At 47.4% G+C, this 23,949-nt stretch overlaps 1 protein-coding gene across 1 annotated transcript in view; it reads right to left on the reverse strand.

Annotated features, from left to right (window-relative positions):
* Positions 1–23,419, reverse strand: part of NATD1 (N-acetyltransferase domain containing 1) — a 36,034-nt gene extending 12,615 nt beyond the window's left edge. The window contains exon 1 of the mRNA XM_032782956.2: positions 23,124–23,419. Coding sequence (XP_032638847.1) covers positions 23,124–23,220 — 97 coding nt within the window. The 5' untranslated portion in view covers positions 23,221–23,419. The remainder of the gene's footprint in view (positions 1–23,123) is intronic.
* Between the last annotated feature and the right edge of the window lie 530 nt (positions 23,420–23,949).

Raw genomic sequence — 23,949 nt, forward strand, 5'->3', positions numbered from 1 at the left:
TATCTATCATTATTGAGGTGTTCTGAGATCCCTCTCTGCTGAAGGAGCTTGCAACATCTCTTTATTGGAACAGAAGGAGGCCACCACAGTCTAGCGCACAGGAACGTATTGGCTCAGATTTTGCTCCTACTTATACTCCGATTCCCTATTTCATGTAAATGAGCTGTAATGGAAGGCAGGATCTGGCCTATTGGGATAGCTGTGAGGTTTCCCCACCACACACACCCCAGGCCTTGAATTACTGTATTATGATGAAATGATTTGTAATATGTACAAATCTTATGCCGACTAGCGTTGGGGGGGAGGGGGGAAATAGAAACAAACAGATCTTTCCTCTCTAATATATTATTTTTTCCCCCACGGTGTACAAAGTCTGCAAGCATATTCTGACATGGCAGCCAGAACTGGTATTTTAAACACTTTAGATCTAGTAGAGAAGATAAAAATTCTTCTGTGAATGAAAACAGACACAAACACACACGCACACTAATTAGGATAAATTATGTTTCCATCTCTAATCATCATCAAATGTGGCGCACAAACATGCATAACATCAGTGTTGTAATATATACTGTTAGTTTCTCTTCGTAATTCAAATACAGGGGAAAAGGTCTCAGTACGTGGAAAGTGGCGTGTGTCACATTTCAAAGATCCTGAAATTTGACCATTATAAGAAGAGAAATCATTTGAATTCTGCATTTCCACAGGGCTGGTTATGCTTAAAGTTTCTCAAAAGGGATTTGTGCCAAGGATTTAGATCAGCCTTGCCGAATGGTCATGAATGTTCACCAGTCCAGACACAGAGGGCTCTGCACCTGGGGCAGTCATTGCACTGGCCTAAGAAAGCCGTATAACACACTACGAGATCAGAATGGTAAAATTTCACACCCATGTTGTGTGAGCGTGATTACAAGCTGGGGTGGACAATGCAGGATCTGGCCCAGGTACTCACTCATTCTTACTACGATAAAGAAAGGTTAGTGATTGATATTTTGTGCAACTGTCCAAAACCAAAACCAAAACAAAACACCACCACACACACAAGAAAACCCACCACATCAAATGTGTAGAATTTTGCACACCCAACTTAGATACTGGGGTGTGCAGTGGGCATGTAAAGGCAGCTACCATTATTTTCTCAGCAACAGCTCACGCACAGCAATTTGATAGTAATTTAGACAGAACTGATAGATTTTGACATCAGTGCATAAGAAAGTTTCTGAAACCCACAAACAGAGAGATGATGGATCATAAAATACTATCTCCCTCACCAGCCAGTTGCAGTTGGCTGTTCTGCGTGAAGTCACATTTGTGAGTACATGGCCAGACACCGGTTACCGGTGAAAGCATTTACCATACCCCAAGCTTTGCATGTCTTAGTACAAATGAAAATTCAGTCACAAAAATCACACCAGAGCGACTGTTTTTGCATTTGCAAGTTTAGAAAGTTTTAACTATGCCATTAGAGAGTCACAATACCATGTGATCCAAGTGACCAATCACACACCATGAATAGCTGATGCAAAGAGCTTGGAAACAACAGATAGATGGAAAATTCCTGGCTATTTAGGAAGACAGGACTGGAGTCACTGAGGTCACTGAGTCCAGTCTCCTGCTATCACAGGCAATCCATCTTATCAACCCATTCACAAACTTATCAAGCTCCATCTTAAAACTAGTTAGGTTCCTGGCTCCCACCACTCCTGCTGGAAGGCTGTTCTAGGACCTCACTCTTATGGTTAGAAAATTTCTTTTAATTTCCAGCCTAAATTTATTCATAGGCAGTTTAACCCCAATTGTTCTTGTGCCAACTTTATCCTTTAACTCAAATAGCTCTAATCCCTCCCTGGTGTTTACCCACTAGTGTTTTCACAGAGAGCAATCATATCCCTGCTCAACCTGCATTTTGCTAGGCTAAATAAGCCAGCCTTTTCCAGTTTCTTGCCAAACCTTTACACTTGAGGAAATCAGGCTTGGGAAATGGACTGAAAGGCAACTAAGTTTATTCTGCACCTGGTCCTCCACTGCCCTGCATCTTCTAGGTGCAAAGTGGGAAATAAGAGCCTACGAAATCAGAGTATATATGTATCTCCTAGAACTGGAAGGGACCCTGTCATAAACAGATAGCTAAGGGTTAATGTTTCTTTTGCCTGTAATGGGTTAACAAAGGGAACCAAACACCTGACCAGAGGACCAATCAGGAAACCGGATTTTTCAAAGCTCAGGGAGGGAATTTTTGGGTGTGGGTTCTTTGTTCGGTTCTAGTGCTCTCTCGGCTCTGAGAGAGGATCTCTCTACCTTCAGGCTTTTCTAATCTTCTGTGTCACAGTTGTAAGTACAGGTATAAGACAATATAGGTTTTTATATTGTTTTTGTATTTACATGTGTGTAGTTGCTGGAATGTTTTAAATTGTATTATTTTTGAATAAGGCTGTTTATTCATGTTTTCTTTTAAGCCAATAGCCCTGTATATTGTCACCTTGATACAGAGACCATTTTTATGTCTTTTTCTTTCTTTTTATATAAAGCTTTTTTTTTAAGACCTGTTGGATTTTTTCCTAGTGGGGGCTCAGGGGGATTGAGCCTGCAGCTCTCCAGGGAATTGGTGGGAGGGAAAAGAAGAAGTGAGGAAGGTGAATTGTCCTCTCTGTTTTGTAATTCAAGGAGTTTAAGTACAGTAATCTTCCAGGGTAACCCAGGGAGGGGAAGCCTGGGACGAGGTAAAGGGGAAGTGGGTTATTTCCCTTTGTTGTAAGACTCAGGGCATCTGAGTCTTGGGGTCCCTCAGGAAAGGTTTTGGGGAGACCAGAATGAGGCAGGCACTGAAATTCCTGTCTGGTGGCAGCGATATCAGATCTAAGCTGGTAAATAAGCTTGGAGGTTTCATGGTAGCATCTTATTTTCTGAACTCTAAGGTTCAGATCTGAGTAGGAAAGCTATGACAAACCCTGAAGGGTCATTGAGTCCAGCCCCCTGCCTTCATTCACTAGCAGGACCAAGTACTGATTTTGCTCCAGATCCCTAAGTGGCCCCCTCAGGGACTGAACTCACAACCCTGGGTTTAGCAGGCCAATGCTCGAACCACTCACACTTGTTCTGCACTGGTGGAATGACCCACATGGAGAATCAGGCCCATTGTTCACAGTAAAGAATTCAACCAGCTCTACCTGCAAAACAGGATGGGAATTATACCCAGTTCTCCCACATTGGAGGAAACAAACTGTCATGCATTTGGAGCTGCCCTGTGACCATTTATGAACACTGGGATGTTTACGGTATGATGAGATTGGTTCAGTTTAATAAGGGGGCTGTCAGGAAAAACAAACAGGAAAATGTCTGGAGAAATGCCGCTTGTCTGCACTCAGTTGAGCGTTGTTAAGAGACAACGTCAGGACAGAATAAGGTCCATGAACACAAGCAAGCAAAGGAGCTACAGCAGGGTTAGAAGAGGGACCCTCTCTCAAGAGAAGATTGTAGTGGTTTTGGGGGAAGCAGCTGGAGACACAAGGACCCTGCGCTGGCAGTGTCTGGAGAAACTGCGCCTGCCTGGGTAAGCCTTTAGGTAAGACAGACATGCACATAGATTGTTCACTGTTTTAAAATTATTTTCCTCTAAAATACTTTGTTTCTACTGTTAAGATAAACAATATTTTGGTGCCATCTGATGACTGTGTTCAGTGCCGGTCATAGACTCCTGAAGGAAAGAACAGCAAGCATCCAAATGCAGTCGGACCTACTGGGTAAGAACGTACTATACCCAAGGGCCAGTCTAGGAGTGGAGAACTGCAGAAACTCACCCAGGAGAGCAGAGCCGAGAAGCCCAGAAAGGGGAGAGAGGTGAGCTACCCCTGTAACAGTGACACAAACCCATCATCCGAAGAAGGAACTATTACAACTAAAAGCACCTAGAGAAACCTATCTTCCCCCAGGAGATCGACAGCCTTAATCTCAGGGAATTAGAGCAAGTTCCACCACCCTCATGTGATTTCCACATTGCACTGAGCACAGGAAGCAAAGTGTTCAGTGGAAGCGGTATCTATTACAGATAGTGCCCTACCAAATTCATGGTCCATTTTGGTCAATTTCATGGTCATAGGATTTAAAAATTCATAAATTTCATGATTTCAGCTATTTTAATCTGAAATATCATGGTGCTGTAATTGTAGGGGTCCTGACCCAAAATGGAGTTGGGGGGGGGGTTCGCGAGGTTATTGTAGGGCGGGTTATGGTACTGCTGCCCTTACTTCTGTGCTGGCTGGCGGCGGCGGCATTGCCTTCACAGCTGGGCAGCTGGAAAGCGGCAGTGGCTGCTGGGTGGGAACCCAGCTCTGAAGGCAGAGCCGCCGCCAGCAGCAGCGCAGAAGTAAGGATGACATGGGATGGTATGGCCACCCTTACTTCTGCGCTGCAGCCTTCAGAGCTGGGCACCTGGCCAACAGCTGCCACTCTCCAGCCACGCAGCTCTGAAGGCAGTGCAGAAGTAAAGGTGGCAATATTACGACCCCCTAAAATAACCTTGTGACCCCCCCAACTCCCTTTTGGGTCAGGACCCCCAACTGGAGAATGTTGGTCTCCCCTGGGAAATCTGTATAGTATAGGGTTAAAGCACACAAAACACCAGGTTTCATAGGCGGAGACCAGATTTCACGGTCCATGACGTGTTTTTCGTGGCCGTGAATTTGGTAGGGCCCTAATTATAGCAATCACCAGTAGCGCCAGTTATAATTAAAGGCTTTAAACAGTTTGTTATAACTGCTCTTTTCACGTGCTCCTAATTTTCCACCACACTCATTGAAATTTCCATGGTCTCCGGCTGATTTTTTGGAAAAAGTTTAAGCAAAATCCTTTCAGCTGTTTTTACTGAGCTGTGGCAGAGTGGGGGAAAAAAGTTACTTTTCTCATTCTGTAAAAACATATTACGTATATGTGCATGCATCCACGCACACACAGAATCCTGCCGCAAAAGATGTCTTAAAATATGAAACCATGCCCTGCACAGCATCTTAACTGAATATTTTTACTTGTTATCACAGTAGCAACTAGACACTCCAGCCGAGATTGGTGCCCCATTTTGCTAGGGGCTGTACATACCCCTAACAAGGGACAGTCCTACCCTTGAAGGATTTCTAATCTGAATACACAGAGAAAGTTTCAGTCCAGCTCCTTAAATGCAAGACCATCTTTCTTCTCAGGAAGTGTTAGGGCGTTTACTTGCACTTTTTAAGGGAATGTTTTATCAGTTGTCTGACCTGTTGAAAATTATGCCCCAAGTATGTAGTAGAAAATAAAGTTGTTTGCTGGGGCGCAGGTAGACATAGGTGTACTCTGCCTGGGTACATGGCCAGTTCAGTGTGCAAAGGCACTGGTCCTGCTTGGAAGGTCCATGAAGAGCCCCACTGAAGTGCATAGGGGGTGCAGGCATCCACCTGTGCATGTAGTTGCTTCGTTGTTTAAAGCAATTTACAAACTGGGGAAAGTCACGGGAACTTGGTCCTTCCAACAGCAGAACAGCTTTGGAGCAAGGGCCGTACCAGCTTCCCTGGCAGGATTCAGAAGCTTTGGTACTTGAATAGCTGGATTGTCCTCGTTTTTCCTTTTCTTGCTTTATCATCCTTTTTAGACAGGGAGAAAATTAAATGCAAAGAACTGTGTGAGGGATGCACAGTTAATTGTTATGTAAAATCAGGAAATTGAGAAATTAAGGTTCCAAGAGCAAGGTCACAAATGGCCCACAAAGGAAATAGTTGATCTTGTGTTTTGTTTTGTTTTGAATTGGTGGATAAAGATGCCTGGATGTTTGTTTGGTTTTTTGGTCAGAGTAAAACCTTTTGTCATGCTTTTTCCTCCCCTTCATGCGATCGATTTAGAATCTTTCAAAGCAGACACAATTTTATGGTGATTGAAAAGCTAACAAAATGACTGTGGAAAAAATAATTACATGATCATGTAATTAAAGACAGTATCACAATGCACTTGCAGAACAGGAGGGGGCTGAGTTAAGGCTTCACAGAATTATTCTGGCTTTGCCCAACTTCTGAGTGCATGACTTTGCAACCTGAACGTTCTTTTACCTGTTTCTCTCTGGTGTGTAATTTCCTAGGGAAAAACGCAAACTGAAAATACACATTGCTTCATGCGGCATCATACTGACAGCCACATGGATCAACAGCAGGTTTGCAAGCTTTAGCTCCACTGCATAGACCTCTACCGCTTGAGCTAATGGAGTCACTTATAGCAGTAGTAGGTTGTCATCCTCTATGTGGACCAGCACTAGAAGGGAATGAGACACACACTTTACCCCAGTGGGTTTCACAGGTGTTTGCTGACAGCAGAGGAATGGCGAGACTCTGCAGTCTTGAGCTCCAGTCCAGGCTCTGGAAGTGGACACAGACCCTTTCTTTCTCCCACTTCTTCCAAAGCTTCATCCTTTCTACCCACCTCCTCCATCTTGTATCCGGCTCAGTCATGTCTCTTCATCCCAGTCCTGGCCTCCTTGCCCAGATATTTTTAGTATCCCCCTCAATGTCCCATTCTCCCCCCTACTTCGAGTCTTCTTGCCCATCCAGTCCCAATTCCTCCCTCCTGGCTCTCTGTGTGAGCCATCTCTCCCCTTTTAGTCACGGTTATATTCCCCTGCCTTCCCAGTTTCCTCCTCTCCACTTGCAATCTCAGTCTCCTCAAACCCCATCCCAGTCCAGGGCTTTTATCCCCTATGAATTTGAATCAGGCTGCTTTGCCCTCCATGCTGGCTGGGTGCCAGCTGCGGGGGGAGTGGGGAGGACTGGAGGTGTCATTGAGAACACAGTATGATGTCCTGGGTCTCGAACCAGGTTTGGGAGTCCCCAGACAACTGCCATCACCACATCCTGGCCTCCACCCAATGTCTACTGAAACCTGGTGCGCTGAGAAGCTGCTAGGACTATAGCCCAGCCAAGGCACCACCCCTGGGAGCTATGATTGGAGGACTGCTTGGCCCCACTGATTGGTCCAACTACACTATTTAAGCCAGGCGGAAGTTTGTCAGAGCAACAAAGTGGTTTCTGGTTGTGGCTGTGTTGGACCCTGCTTGTGCCTGCCTCCTGTACCCAACCCTGTTCCTGATTCCTGCTCTGCTCCTGCTTTACCTCCGTTCCCACCATGCTCCTGCTCCTGCCTCTCCTCGTGCCCTTACACCTCGCCTCCAAGCCTCAGTGACCAGTCCTGACTCCAACTCCGACTTCTGACCTTGACTTCGGCATAGCCTTTGGCATCTGACCTCGGCTCTGCCCCTCAGCGTTGATTTGTGGTTCCGACTCTGGCTTGACCCCTGGCTCTGGTGACTGGCAGTTGATTCTGGTGCTGACCCGTGGCTTCGTTCCCCAACCTGGACACCTGCTTTGCCCACTAGACCTGACTCCAGCTCTGGCCATTAGGTCAGACCCCCTCCATCCTAGTCCATAACACACAGGAGAGAGAGAGAGAGTGTCTCTCTACTCTTAGTTATGGTTGCCAGCTCCATCTGTGCCCGCTGCAGCCCTGCGGAGAAGCATGTTCAGTCGTTCTGATGGGAAGGCACATGTGCAGTTCTGTCAGCACTAGGAACTATGAGAGGCTCGAGCATGCTCACTGAGGACGGAATCTTCGTGAACGTAGGCATTAAACTCTAACAAGGCTCTACTGGACATGTGTAAAACAAAGCTTTTCAAAGCGTGATATCTTGGTTAGATTTGAGCAGGTTTTCTTGGGGATGGCACGAGGCACATCCCTGACACAAAGACCACCCTGCTACCAAATTTCAAAGCACTTCTCAATGGCTTGGAGGCATTAGAGCTTTTCAAAGCAAAGGTTGCCAGGATTTTTTTTAGATGGCAAAGCAATATATTTCCCCCTTAACCTTGCTCTTGGAAAAGGCAAAGCCATTTTGGTTGATTTATTTTTTTTAAAATTCTTCCAGAGGCAGAAACCCAACATGGAAAGTTTCAGCCCAAATGGTTACAGTTTGGCAAAGTTATAAGCAACTGACAACAGTCTTATAATGGGACCTGTCAAGCAACCTTAACAACAGGCATTACTACCAGCCCAGCTTGTAATGTCACATTTTCTTGAGTCAGCAGAACATCTCAAGCTCCATTAAAGTCAATGGAATTTAAGCACATGCTTCAATGCTTTGTTTAATCAAGGTCCAAATGCTTATAGCAGATTAATATGGTACTGCATAAGACCCTGGTCCAGCACTGGGTATCCCCAGCAGCTGTACAGTTTGTCCTTTGCAGAGTCCCACTGAAATCAGCGGGCTTATGACCCTTTGCAGGGTCACCACCCACATCATTAAACATATAGCATAAAGATACTGAATAGGAACATACAATACAATCCCGTTCACGTGGCTGTTGGGCCTTCTCTTTTATCGTTCTTGGCTTTTTGTGTGTGCGCAATTTCCGCTTTGCAACCTTAACATTGCACCTACCCCGCTTCTTGCACGTAGCATAGGGATGGGGGTAGATGCCATGTGTTCACTGTGTGACTGAATCTGACGCAGCCACAGGCCAGAACATGAACTGCATTTTTCAGATGGAAAGAAACATAGAAGAGATGATTTTTCCATGTTCATTCCACCCACAGCAATAAGCACTTGCATCTTGCCAGTCTGCCATTACCTATCCCCTCCCCCACACTCTCTTGGGAGAGAGACTTTCAGAGAGGTCTTAGTTGTTCAAATGAAAGCTTTGCATAGCGTGGAAGTGCCACTGATGATGCTGGGAAATGAGACGGGATTTTTCTTCAGTTCATCTCCGATGCAGCATCTGGTTTCAGTGGAGTTCCTGCCTTTTCTTCCTCCTTTTTTCTCCTCTCTTTCTCCCCCCTTTTTTTTAAACATACATGATTTTTCAGCTCCATGGATGAGGCAGAGGGAGGTCAGGCGACTTTCCTGAGGTCACACAGCGACTCAGGGGCTCAGCCAGTATTAGCATCCAGGCGCCTCCTTTGTTCCAGTCATGACACTCCCCATCCGAAGCTACCTGTGCTGGTTGCAGCCCGGCGGTGATAGAGATCCAGAGGCAGGAGAGGAAGGGACAATCTCATTTATAAGAATTAAGAGGACAGGGTGGTAACAAGACACCCGCATCTGGTCTTCACAGCGCTCCTACCACTGCCAGAAGTAATGGCACTGTACCCGTGCCAAGAGCAGTGGGAGAGGAGTTGCTGAAAAAGCCCCCAGCCCGGACACTACAGAATGAAATGAAAAATGATTCTGAGAGGTTATGACAGAAGCCCCTTCCCCACTCCACAATGGCAAGAAAGGAGGCATTCATGAGGCATCAGCTGAAGCAACTGGACCGCAAGACACCAGGAAGTTCAGCCAGCCTGAATAAGTGGCCATCTGCAAGGGGCTCTCTCACCAGCGGTCCCACGTGTTAGCGACCCCGAGAGTCTGTCTTGGGGAGGATTTAATGCCGCACTAATGGTGTTTGATCAGAGTGTGCCGGGAGGTCTTTTCTCCACAAAGGAGCTTTGGACAGAGGATGGACCATCATATGGGCTGATTGCAACCAGAAGAGCACATGCAATGCAGATTATATAGCTGACGGCGTAGAGCATCAACCCTTCTACCCCAGTTTAGGGATGGCACAAAGCAACGTGAACAGCATATGTCCCTGGTTTCTGTTCTCTTCAGGAAGCATGGAGATTAACTTGCATAAAACCCATGACTACTCAGGCTTCAGAGAACCAATCTCCAGCCCCCTAGACCATGCGGACCTACAGCACAAGCCCCCCACCCCTGTTGCTCACCACCCACCACACGCAACAGATTATGATCAGAACAGGCCCTTATGCAGCGGTGGAAGCAAGGTGGCAAACTTGGGCTTTAAACCAGCTCCCACAGACACTCCTAGAAAACTGCCAAGGTTTTCAGGGGCAGCACCTAATGGGGCAGATCCCCAACAGACACAGAGGAAAGTGGCTCCAGTTTGCACACGGATTGGGTGTTGCCAGGGTGCAACTGTAGCTCTTGTTCATTCAGTCTGGTGGGGCTGACAGGGGTATCAGAAGTGGGGGGGAAGACTGGCACCAGCTGCCAAAAGGTGGCAGCAACTTAGCTTCACTGCTGCTCAAAGTGCCAAGTCCACTGGACCCAATTCACCCCCAGGACCATTGGATGTAGCAGGTTCAGCAGGACACTGCAGCAGGATTTCAATGGATGGACTGCAGCAGGCAGCACCAGGGAAGACGTTAACTGCCTCCCACCCCCCATCTCCACATCTGGGCATGGAAAAGAGCTCTTCCTATGGAATAATGGGTCAGCTCATCAGAGGGCAGAGAATGCCTCAGCAGCAATCAGGAGCCATCCTGGGGTGGGTGAGCATAAAGCCTTGCGAGGTAGGTGGACATTAGGCTGGAAGAGGTTAGGGGTCCCTAGTGAGAAGCGGGTTCCAGACACTAGAAAGCAGTAGACGCCCCTTGTCAACCATCCCGAGAGACATACCCACCAACAGGACGCCATCAGCATGTGACTGGCACGAGTGGGCTAACCTGGACTCAGCTTTGCCAGCCCTTTAGCTGGCAGGGCAATGCCTCCTGCTCTCACCCTCTGAACAATGAGGGCTGTTCTGGGCAGTATCAATACTAGGAAGCCTCGAAGCAGGGAGAACAATAGAACAGGCAGCACCAGGGTGGGGGATGGAGTAAACGGCTGCTGTGTTCCAGGGATCGCCAGCCGGGCAGCTCTGGAAGGCCAGTTATTGTCTCACATGGGCTTTCCCTTCGAGCCCAGGATTTTTGCTTAACACTTTTGTACATTCAGGTGCTAAAACCTGGAAGAGATCAAATCGGGAATGCTGCCTGATGAGGCACATGGCGAGGGGGGCGGGAGAAGGAGGGGAAGGGGAGAGAGACACACAGACAGACAGACAGCAGAAGACCAGTAACTCCGCACCTTTGTTACTTTGCATTTATTCAAACACTCTGGATTCACAGTCCCTTTCTAAACACCACCTTCCTCCACCCTTTCAGCTTTCATGTCCCAGCAGCAGAGATTCCCTGACAGTGTTCCCAACCTCTTCTGTGCTGGGACACTCCCGACCTCCTGCCATCCAGGAATATGGGAAGGGCAAAGTGGTCACGAACCCTTCCCGCCCCCGCAAGTCACACCTGGCAGGTTGAGAAGCTGGGCCTTAGACAAACACACATCACAGGCTGAGCTGCTGTAACTCACATGGTGTGCAGCCGCAAGGAAGGTGTGTAACAAGATCAGCAGCTACGGGCAGGTGTGAGAAGGTGCAGGTCACGTTATCCACACCCTGAGGGGATCAGCCTGTCAGGGACACCATGAAGGTCTTTGTAACCCACCTCTTGGAATCTATCTCCCCACCCAGTATCTGAGCACCTCACAGTCTTCAGTGTATTTAGCCTCACAACACCAGAGCAGAGCCATTATCCCCATTGTACTGATAGGGAAACTGAGGCACAGGGAGATGACGTGATTGTCCCAAGATTCACACAGGAAGCCTTTGGTGGAGGACAGAATTCCGAGTCCCACGTTAGTACCCTAATTAGCAAGCCTCCCTACTCCCAGTGGCGTTTCTGCAAGCTCCTCTATATTCTGCACAGAAACATCACTCTAATAATGATTTATCACCATGGGAATCTGGTCTTCATCCAGCCCCAGGGACTCTACTTAAGGGCTTCTATGCCCCTGCACAGGACTAGCCAGAAAGTTGTCCAGCTGAGGTGTGTTTTATAAGCTGCCTGACTGAAAAAAAAATAAATAGGAACTTCACTAATGCCACAACACCCTATGCAGAGCCTCCTGGTGTCAAGGTGGGCGGGTGGAAGGTGGGGGAGACAAATCAGAAAAAGGCCAAGATCCCCCGAGACGGCAAAGAACATGGAATGGCAGCCAGGGAAGTTACAATTCTGCTGTAACACGGAATTCACAAACCAAGCAGGGAAACACAGCCATTGCCCCGTTCCAGCATCCATCCCCTCCTCTAGACCAGGAAGGCAGCTCCAGCTGTTACAGCTTTACTGTAGGGGAACTTGGCTGTCTGCAAACCAAGGAGGGGAGTCCAGTTGGAATGCACAGGACACCTCCGAGCTTGCCCCACAGCCTGGGGTCTTCAGATACTTTGGCACAACAGGCCTGTTGAACTCAGTCAGGAATGGAAGGCTGCCACCGTACACGCACTATCAAGTAGTCACCACAGTGCTATATATCCTACAATGTATATAATATCCTACAGCTCGCGTTCCGGCACAGAACCAGACCTGGGAGAGGAGCTAATTTAGGAGGACGACCAGAGATGAAATGTTAGATTTAAAGGTTACCAGGAGCAACCCCTCAACCCTATAGGTAGGTTTGGGAGCCTTAGATTTTTCATTGGTAAAGGTCAATTTCACACACACACACACACACACACACACACACACCACAACAACACCACACACCACACCACACCACACACACACACACCAACACATCACACACACACACCCACACACACACACACACACCACTCCTCTCTCTCTCTCGTTCTCTCTCTCTCTCTCTCTCTCTCTCTCTCTCTCTCACCATCAAATATTTCCATCGATAATAACTGAAATCTACAGACTGGCAAAGGAAGAAAAATGGTGCTTGAGAACTTAGAGTCCAGCAAGTCAGATTTTTGAATTAGGCTTGTTACAAAGAGGACTAGCAAATGAATGGCAAAAACAGGTCTCATCAATGCCACTCCCACCAAACCTGCGCTCGCCTCTTCTCTCCCTCACCCAGTGGTGGCTCCTAACCCAGCAAACCTTGGGAGCGGCTCATATATACAGGTCTGCAGCCTCTTGCTGCCCCAGGCTTCTCCTCTGCTCCCATGGCACTTAGCTCGGCCAGGACAGCATGTGCAGCCCAACCTGATGGGGCCCAAAATGAGCATCCCCAGCCTCCGTCCTGAGCAGAGTGTGAGGAGCAAAAGGAGGAAGAGATCTAAACACTAGAGAACAGAAGAGAGAAACATTCCTCCTCCCTCACTCTGTTGCGTGTGCAATGAGGAGAGGGAAGGGTGAACGTACAGGGCAGGGCGGTTGAGGAGCACAGGAAAGATGCATCAATTCATAGCAACATGGGCTGCAAGAACAACTTGAGAACAACTGTCTTAATAGCTTTTGCATTAGCTTACAGGGTCGTTGGGCCCCCACCACCTAACTCACCCCTTTGGGACACGCCAGGAGTATGGAAGATACAAACAGTCTATAAAGATCACAACCAGCACATGGTGCTCCCGTCCAGGGCCCTTTCTGAGCTAATGGGGCAAAGCACAGACATTTCTAGTCAGAGTCTGGATTCTCTTCTTTGATTCTTTCTTGTTTTCCCATCTCCCAGGGCTTCAATTTTCCCTCCCCATCCAGCCCAAACAGCCACAACCTGGAGAGATGAAGTTATATGACCAAAAGCATCCTAGAGCCCTCTCACCTCCAGTCAGACTCCTGCTCAGGATTCCCCGGCAGCAGTGACCGTGGCTGAGTAAGAGACTGAGTGACGTCAGATACCTTTTCATGCCATGTTGTAAAGCTTTGCCTATGAGAAACAGAATGGATTGAAACCCGTTGGCTTTGGGAATGGGAGGGGGGAAGCCATTCAATTAACTGACCCGAGATCAGCTTTGGAAGTCGTGGCAGAAAAGCGAGTAGCTGTAGTGGGCTTTTTAGGACGCAGACGTGGTGGTTGACTGAGTTTGCCATGTGTAATGAAGTATCTCTACGTTTCACATGTAAGACATAGCCTCAGCATCTGGGTCCCTCCTGGTTGCTATTGCTTGACAGAGGCGCAGTCTATCGGGGGAAATTTACAAAGGATTTCCACCAGTGCTAATGCTGTGTTAACGTTAATGGTGAATCAGTGCATTCCTGGCACTGGCAGGAATTATTTGTCTAAGACCAAGACCTTAGACTCCCCAGTGAAACTTATCAGGCAAGTTTCCCAAGCACACATTCCAGCTAGTTCCGGATGGTTCCAGAAACTTGCCAATGGCGAAGAGATGATAAATTTGAACTTAACCAAGCAGGGTGGCAGGGAGAGGTGCAACATCAACAGGTACGTTAGGCGCAGGATGACCATGTCAGGGATATAAACCCTCTTGCATCAGGGCACAAACAAACCACTAGCTGACGGGGTGAGGAATCAGTTCCCCCACTATGGGGATCCTGGCTCCTTCATCTGAAGCATGTCTCATTTCAAGACAAGCTAGGAGCACAAGGGCACAATCTCAGGCCTCGGGATCACTAGGAAAAGAGGTGTTTTCTCACCATGTTAGCAAACACCTAGTAACTAATGAGGGAAACACCTAGGGTGACCAGATGTCCTGATTTTATAGGGACAGTCCCGATTTTGGGGGCTTTTGCTTATATAAGCGCCTATTACCCCCCACCCATCCTGATTTTTTACACTTGCTATCTGGTCACCCTAGAAACACCTTGTGCAGACAAGGTCAAAATGTGCTACTGAGATTCCGGCTGCATTACATAAGTGAGCTCTGAATAGCTTTGTAGCTCCTAGGAGCGGAGTTGGTGACATCATGGAGCCGGGATTGTGCTTAGGAGCCCATCTCAGGGCTACAATTGAGCCTTGCAGAACAGATGCAGGAGTAGAACTCCTTGTCCCCAAAGAAGTTGCCCTGTCAAAGCAGTCCCTGCCGGACGAAAGAAAGTGAAGAGACTGGGCCACCTTCTCCTCTCCGTCACGCTCCTGGCCTTGCTGCAGTGCCGAGGGACGGTGGAGTCAAAGGGGGAAAAGCAATCTCCACAGCTAATGAATCCTGAACTTGTGTCAGGCAAGCTAAGCAGTGCCTCACCTTTGCAAATCAGTCATCAGCAAGATTCAGTTACAGGCAGGTAAACCAACACTTTCCACACAAGACAGTCAAGGGCTTTGGCCTCCCACCACAAAACCCAGATTCTAGCAACACATCTGCTCAGCCAGCCCCACAAGCTGTGATCAGTGAGCTGAGAGATCAGCTGCTTCCATGAGCTAAACCGTTACAGAAGGGACGAGAGGCAGGGCAAAAGAGAGGGAGAACGTGCATCTCAGAAATCTGATGAGCAGATACGTGACAAACTGCTGTTTGCTGACTAGCTATCAGATCAAAGGGCTCTGCTCCTTTATGAACTCCGGTGGCTTGGTCTGCAGAAAGCGTATTTAGCAGATCTAGTCTTTGCATCAGGACAGTTTCCTCTTGCATCGCTGTCTTGTCCTAGTACCCTGGGAGTTTACTGCTTTGTCAGGTACCTCCAAAAAGAATTTCACTGCGTGAAAAGAAATACATGCATATATTTCTCTGAGTGAGAGGTTTTCCCCTCCAGACACGCACAGCAACTCTTCCATTCAGAATAACCTTTATTGTATACGAAGAATACCCACACAAGAAAAGAACACAAGTAAGATACCTCGGAGATAACACAGTGTGTTTGTGCCCTCTGCAGCAGTTTGCACCTGAACACCGAATGGCTGCTGAATTCTGCATGTGGGTAGAGTGATAAGAAAGGGATTTCAAAAGCTCTGTTCCTTTCAGGGTACTGGTTTAAGTGAACCACACTTTGCAGTGGGGTGAATGATTCAGATAAGAGAGAATAAGAATTTCCAGTCAGAACTCTTGAACTTTCACCCAGAAATGAAATGGAACCTGAATCTTTGGTTAAATGAACTAACTCTGCCGAATCACCACAAAGTCATTTTCACATACCTCTCCTGCCCCTAAATGGGCTCTGCCGGTGCTGTAGGAGACTGGGGATCAGTTAGAAACTCTTGGATTGTGAGTGCTGCAAACCAATGTGACTGAAAAATGAAGCGTGATTCTATTTGGTGCCATCCCAGCTCACTGTTAAGTTCCCCCCTTGGCCAGCTGAGAGGTTGAATCCCTGACCTCCCTACCTGTGCAAGGTCCGCTTTGATCCTCTCTTACACAGATATGCCAAAGCAGGAATCGCTCCCTCTCCAAAAGGACGGAAAAGGAATGTTTACCTGGGATGGGTGAGATCAGAACAAGGTGCCTAAGCTTGCTACCAAAGCAATTCAAGCATTTATTTTCATCGTCTGAAATGGTGGCAGATGCACAGGGGAGAGTTCAGAGGGGACTCGAAGGCCATGCTTATGCTATGGGTTCTTTGCCAGGACAGCTATATGGGATGGGGTGTATGCCCCACATCGGTCCCGAGAGAGCGGAATTAGGCCAGGCAGGCCCAATCACTCATGTATGCGGAAAATGAGGAAGATTTAGGCCGTGTGGAGAGCTTTGATCAGAAAGCAGCTCACTTGTGAGGGAACAGGCAGGGGATTCTATAAAGCCAGGAGGCCAGAAATAGTGTAGGGGGGCAGCAAGGAGGAAGCCTACTGTCTCTCTCCCTGGAGTAAGGGAGAGTATACTAAGTATACTAGATGCGATAAATCGACCCCACTGGATCGATCGCTGCCCGCCCTTTTCACACAGCAAGCCTCTGAGTGCGACTTCCCCTTATACATTAAAATCACTTTTTATATATTTATTTAACACCATTATAAATGCTGGAGGCAAAGCGGGATCTGGGGTGGAGGTTGACAGCTCACGACCCCCCGTGTAAGAACCTCGCGACCCTCTGAGGGGTCCCGACCCCCAGTTTGAGAACCCCGGCCCTAAGCTCTCCGAGGGCAGAGATGGTATTACTCTGCTTGTACAGCACTCGACGCAGTGGTGCCCCCACTGTGGCTGGTCCCAATGTAGTACTGCAATAAACGTGATAACGTGCAACTTGCAGACACACCGTTCCTTTGCACATTGCCTCCTGAATTTGGCCCTCTGAACGTAAGGGAGTCTGAGTCAGGGTAACTAAGCAGCTGAGGGGTCAGAAGAGAGGAGTGAAGCAAGAAACACAACTAAGAGGATGATGTAACAAGGTGTAAAGCAGGCCTCCCACCCCCGGCTTTTTCTGGCTCCTTGGCACGTGAATCATGGATGCATCAGTTGGTCTAAGGGAGTCTGACCAAATAAAATGGAATCTAAAGCTTTGTCTCCACTGCGGGGGTTGCACCATTACACTCCTTTACACACCACCTCTGAATTTAATTGCTAGTCTTACAAAATGAAACAAATTGAGCCCAGCCCTTCAGGAAACGCTCTGTGTTTTCAGTACAGGCTAAGCGCACTAGTGAGCTGATTGCAGAGGTGCTCAAAGGCTGAAGCCCTCAGCGAGTTGTGGGTGCTCCTCTTAAAATCAGGCTGTAAGTGCATTCAGCATGTGACTTTTTTTTTTTTAATTATTATTATACAAGTGTTTCATTGAGTCAAACATTATGTGGTCACTTAGCAGCTAACCCTTCCCCACAAAGAGGAGAACACATGGCATTTGTTCTGGGTCTTAAGATCACAAGCCCACCCACCTCCACCTTCCCTTAGAGATAAGGGCTTGTGTAAATCGCGGGTTATTAAAATAAAATCATGGCAGCACCTAGGGTAAGTGCTGGCATTTTACAGGGGATGGACAGCCACCGACTCCGCCCTCCTCACAAACTGCTGTGATTTTCCAACAGTGGATAGATGGAAGCAGACGTTCCAGCCTCCTCCTCCGGGCTGAGGCCCTGGCTGCTCCAGGGGGGCAGTGGGCTGGTCCTGTCCCAGAGAGGGGTGGATAGGTGGCAGGCTGGTCCCATCCCGGGGGGTAGAGCATATGTGGTATAATGGGTAGAGAGTGTCTTACCACATGGCACTGTCCATCTGGCCCAGCTCCAGCCCAGGCTGCTGGTGCAGCTTCCTGCCTGGCCAGCATGAGATGGGGTGCAGCACCGACAACACACAGAATTTAGGAGCCCCAGACCACCCTACAGCAGCCTCCAGCCAGCCTAGGGGAGACATCGCAGGAGCTGAGACTGGCACCTGCCACTTGGAGCACGAGCAAGTATGTCAGGAGCACCTCCCTGGCAGGAGAGATCCGGGAAAGACCAGGATCCAACGCCCGCAACCCGCTGGGGAGGGTCCCTTTCACATACACTCCCTGATCCACCCAGCCGGGAAGGGCCCCCTTCACACACCTGCACATGCTCCAAGTGGCTGCTGTGGGGTGGGCCAGGCTGGGGCTCCGAATTGCCTCACCTTGTCAGTGCTGGCCTCGTGTCCCTGCTGGCTAGCCAGATAAGAAGATGCTGGTGCCAGGTGCTTAGAGTCCCCTTCCACTCCACCCCGGCCTGCCATGAACAGCCATATTATCCCAGGGCTGTGATCTTCCCAACAGCAGGGAGGGGGAAGTGGACTTTCCCACTTCTGCCTTCCCGCTGTAGAAAAAATAAATCACGATTCTGGGCTAACTTCACCGTTTCCGGGCAGTCCGTGAAACCAGGATTTACTCAGCGCTGCCAGACGGCCAGCCAAAATGGAGTTTGTGTGCAACAAAAGAGCGCTGTCTCGCCAGCTCCTCACCCTCTCCACTTTCAAACGGCTCTCAGGCTTTAGGATGTTAGTCACAACTAGTGCTTGAGACTTTCGTGAGGAGCATGAGGCCATGAAGGAAGGAAGGTCCAGTGGGTAGGGCACTAGCCTGGGACTCAGAAGACCTGGGGTCATTTCCCTGCTCTGCTACAGGCTTCCTGCGTGATCTCAGGCAAGTCATTTAGCCTCACTGTGTCAGTTCCCTGTCTGTGCAATGAGGACACTAGTACTTCCTTCCCTCACAGGGGTGCTAGGGGATACGGTAAAGATGTGGGAGATGTTCAGACTAGATAGATGAAACTGAAGGCAGGTGGTCTCTGACGCTTCCCTGCCATTGCTTCTGCATGTTCTGGTCCACAACAGAGCATTGTGTGCACCCAGTGCATTGAAGGGTAGGGCTGACACGAGCTGCTGCCTTTGGGCCAAATTCTGATCTCAGTTACACTAGCATAAATCCAGAGTAACACCTCCAGACTTTGTCGGTGAATCTGACTCCAACTTTGGTCAACTGGCACAGTTCCTTAAAAAGAGGTAGAAGCCACTCCCAGGGAATGGTTTTATTTTCTCCTCACTAGATCATTCCCCAGCTCTCAGCCCAGAGAGGAAATGCAGATTGGACACTATTCCTTAACTTTGATGGCTGGGGAGTTCAAAGAGGATCATTAAAGCTGTTAGAGGAAGTGACTGCAGAAGAGAAAGGCAGAATTAAGAGGAAGAAGTTGTTCTAAGAAGCTACTGCATCCCTCTGATCCAGGGAGGACTCTACCAAGAGCAAGACCAGATTTCTCAGCAATGACACCAAGCAACTGGCATGTTACTACGGAGAAAACAAGCACACCACAGTGTACAGTATTAAGCTGAGACAATGCAACTGCCACTGAAAGGGACTTACTTAGAAAACAGAGAGGCTCACTTAAAAAAAAACAACAGTTTCCTGTTGAGAATTTACCTCAAGATGAACTAGTTGGAGAGGACAGCTGTGGTATGTTAAAGGAGTTCTGTCAGCTTACAAAGAAAATCATACTGTGAACCGTTTTCTTTGCCCGTGTTACTAACAACACCGTAGCTGATTAAAAACCCAGTCTTCTGCATTCCCTTCAGATGGGACAATGAAACTCAGCAAAGTCTGTTTATAGCCAGTTTCACTTTCAGGTCCTGATGCTTCAGCATTTGGGAGGCAAAGAAGGAATGGGAATGCGTTAAATGAAACAGCTGTTTTTATTCAGAATTTTAGAAGCCATATATGGCAAAGAATTTTTGGGGGAGAACTGGGGGAAGCTAAGAATTCCCCCTAAGATGATTAATATGCCTCATGTGAGAGACGAGAATTTCATCATCAGGTTACGCACAGGGAGCAAATGGAAACGATGAACCATGAACAGCTATAGATACTGACACGTTCTTAACCTATATACAATTACATCTGTGTTTCAGGCACACCAGTACCATTAGATGCTTTTGAACTAGCAAAGACTCCTGAAGCCCATAGATGGTATCCGAGGGGATCAGAGAATTGTTGATACGCCTGCATCACGTTGCATATGACAAGAGCATTGTGATCTGGGTACCCCTTCGAACTCACAGGAGATCGACTAATACTTGCAGATTTTACTGTATTAGGGAGAATTCAGACAAGGGCATTAAAGTGCCACTGAGAGTAAGCACAGCAGAAATGGGACAGAGGGAAGGTCTCTCACTGCTAGAGATTTATTGTGGCTTGATGCTTGTTTCCAGTCTCCTAATGAGAGATGTTTATCTTGTGACTGGTTCTATGTTATGATTTTATAAACGAATGGCTAATAATAATATGAAAATAAAAATAGATTGATTGACATTGGACCAATAAATATGGAGCACATTCGAATGGTTAGGACAAGTTTGTGGTTTTATTCCCAGCTCAGCCACTGATTCATTATGTGACCTTGAGTGAGTCACTTAGTTTCTCTGCACCTTCATTTCCCCATCTGTAGAACGGATACAATACTACTAAATTTCCATACAGTGTTTTGAGCTGTGCAGATGAACAGCGGCATAGAAGTACGTAACAGTAATATGAGTCGCTCATCATAAAATTGCTGAGATGTTGCATTTGGAATCATGGAGGACCAAGTTTTCAAAAGAACTCCGAGCCAGATTCTCACATGCCCCATAGCCAGCAGCAACCACTGAGGCACTGACAGCCAACGCACTGAGCTCTTGAAAATCTGACCATTGGGACCCAATCCAGCTCCCACTGGAGTGACTCTCATTGACCTCACAGGAGTTAAATCAGTCCGATACTGAAATGACTCATTTTGTGCCAGGCTGAAATTAGCTTATCCACATCACATTTCTGAATAGGTGGTTTTCTGTTTGTTTGAAGTGTATTTTCCACCAGCTCCTTTTCCAGCTGTTGAAGATCACTTGCCAACAATCTGACTGCCAGAGATTTTAATCTGGAGTACTCTGATGAGAAATTAAATCCCTAATAATCTTCTGCCCATAGTCCTCCCTTCACTTTTTGCACATGCAAACATTTTAAACGATGGCACCAATTTATGTTTCAAGTGGAAACTCATCACAGTGGATTTATTTTGATCTCTTCCAATTCAAAGAGACTGCCTGGCTTGATCAGCTTCTCTGTCTCCCCATACTCAGCTTGCAATGTTTAGTGTCCTGTCCCGTCCTGTCCCTCTCACCCATTGCTCATCCTGAAGATTGCACTTGTAATTAGTGGTTTAAAAAAACAAACAAACAGACAAACTGGAATAAAATGTAGGACTATTCTTGTTGTTTTATTGAGAATGCCTCCTACTGCACATATAATTTCTGAACTATCCACCGACATTTTTAAGCAATCTACCCTGCAATTTCTGTAGAGCTGGAAGACAGGCTATTTTACTCAACTAAACAAAAAACAAAACAGAACCAAAACAGCCTTTGGGATCATTGTATGTTTGGAACTAACCATTAAAACTGGCTGAGAAAATTTTTGCCTGACAACAGGAGACATTGTTGGGTGCCTATTTCTCATTCTTATAACTAATCAAATGCAGCAAAAGGGATGGCTACTAGGGTCCACATTAGAACCAGATTGTTGTGGTATTACTAACTACACGCCCATCAGTTGAACAGGCCCGATGAGAGGGGGGGAAGCCGGTACAAATTACTGGGGCCCGGCGGTCCAGAAGGGGGCCCGGGGCCCGGGTTTGTTGGCTCTGTTTAGCCGGTCCACTCTTGCTGGGGGCCCCGAAATTTTTTTTCACCAGGACCCGAACCCACTCTTGGCGGCCCTGCTGATTTCAGTAGGATTTCTCCTGTGCTAAGCGGTCACAGGGTTGGGCCTATAACAGATCAGATCCAGGACCTTCCCATTCTGTGCAAAGAGCTCTCTGCACATGGGCCATGCACTTTTAGGACTGGGGTCATAGAGAGGACTTCAAATTTATTTAGCTACATCAAGCTTTCATTTCTATTTTCTGAATGTTATAGACCAGTTTGTAGCCTGAGGTTCTAATCCTGCAAATATCTACACATGCTTGACTACTGCAAGTAGCCCCACTCAAACGGTGAGACTGCTCACAGTAGTCAAGTTAAGTATATGCATAAGTGTTTACAGAATAAGGCCTAACGATTTTCTTCCTCCCCCTACAACTCCACATTCCAAGGTAGAAATTACTTCTTTTTTCAAATCTGCAACCTGGCTTCTTAATATTTCATTATGTGCAATTTACTGAGAGCACCAAAGCCAGAGAAGTCACACTCCAAGAAGTTCCCACCTGCATTTAAAATGTTATTTTGTAAGCACCTATCAAAATTCTCTCACTGTCCTGAAAACTGCATGCTATGGATAATCTTTCACATCCCAGGGTAATTTATAGAAAGTCTGCTATTTCCACTCTGTGCCTTTCCACCACCAGTCTGAAAAAACAAAAGGTATTTAACCAACAACCTGCTAGATCTGCTCCTGTTAGTTTTGAGCACCAGATCCAGGGCTAGTTAGTTATGTCAGCGAAGGGAGTTTAAATTTTTGTAAAAAATTGGATTAGTCAGTATATAGGGAGGGCTTGGCGATCAAGGCAGTTAACAGAAAACGGAAGAAGTGGGTAGTATCAACCTTAGTGGCCAGTTTATAAATAGAGACAAAGTGGTGAGATAATATCTTTTATTGGACCAACTTCTGTTGGTGGAAGAGACAAGTTTTGGAGATTCACAGACCTCCTGTTCAGGTCAGAAAAGGTAACCAGCTGTGCACAGTTAAAAATGTTTATAAATAGATCTTACAGAGACAGGTGTTCCTCTACCAGACTGAGCAGAACAGATACAGCAGCAGTTTACCAGAAAGTAACAAAGACAGGAAAGAGGAATGGAAGGTTACTGAGAGAAGAGCTTGCAGGGGAATAGATTTAAGCACGTTCCTTGGACCTTTACCTCCTCCATAGCTGTTTGGTATTCAGTGGCTCTTTGTTGACACCAAAACTAATCTGTTGCATAACCATCCTCGATGTTGCTGTAAAATAATTTAGGAAAAGGAAGCGAGAGAATTCCCTAGCTGTGAGAGGAAAGCCAGTCCCTGGTTTAGCTAGAGGGCACTCTTCTCGTTACCAGCCTCTTTGCTTTACTTGCAAACAAAAGATAGAAAACCGGTGGGGTGGGGGGCGAGGGTGGAGGACAGCGAGAGAAAGGGAAGAAAGAAAAGTGAGATCCCAGGGTCAGCCGGGACCTTACCATTCAGCCGCACTGTGAATTGTCTCCTCCTGCGATCGTGCTCCACCTGGATGGGGCAGTTCTGCTCCAGGATATTGAGCTGAGCTGCATGTGCCATGTTGCTGGGTGGGCTGTTGCTTGGAATTTTGGGGGTTTTTTTTTTAACGCCTGTGCGGGGACAGAGAGATTTAGTTATTTCTAGGGCTGGACCAGCTCCTTCTCTCCCTGGTCAGCAAGGGGAAGGTACAGAACGATGACCGGCGGGGAGAGACATGATGAGCGCCTGCTGAAACTGACACACACACACACAAAAAGCCAGGAAATCAGCTGTGAACTCACGTGCTGACCTCACAGCCAATGCCCGAGCAGCTTTTTTGTTTTGATACATTCCATTCGACTCTTAAAGGAACACTGCACCTTGAAGCCCACCCCCCTTCCCGCACCTTCTCCTCCTCTCCCCCTCCTCCTATATCTAGAAGTGAACTTCTGTGCCGAAGGAAAAAGAATCATGCTGTCTTAAGAAAGGGGGTAGTTTTATGATTCATTTCTCCCCACCCCCCAGTGGTTCATTCCCTCCTTAGAAGTGATAGCGCCTGCGGATTGTCCTCAAGAGGCATCTGAACTCACCTGACATCACAGCTTCCCTGCTCTGTGACACAATGGAAATCCGAAATCATTTCCTTTCTTTCTGTACCTACATGGGGAAATGTTCCGGCAAAGCTATGCTAGTACAGTCACACCGCTCTAGTTATAGCAGTGTAAAGCCCTGTGTGGACGTTCTTACTACAGAATGAAAGTGCCTTTTTCTGGTTTAACGCAAGTTTGAAAGCAGTTGAGGGAATACACC

Source organism: Chelonoidis abingdonii, chromosome 9 (assembly GCF_003597395.2).
Source record: "Chelonoidis abingdonii isolate Lonesome George chromosome 9, CheloAbing_2.0, whole genome shotgun sequence".
Classification (NCBI taxonomy): Eukaryota; Metazoa; Chordata; order Testudines; family Testudinidae; genus Chelonoidis; species Chelonoidis abingdonii.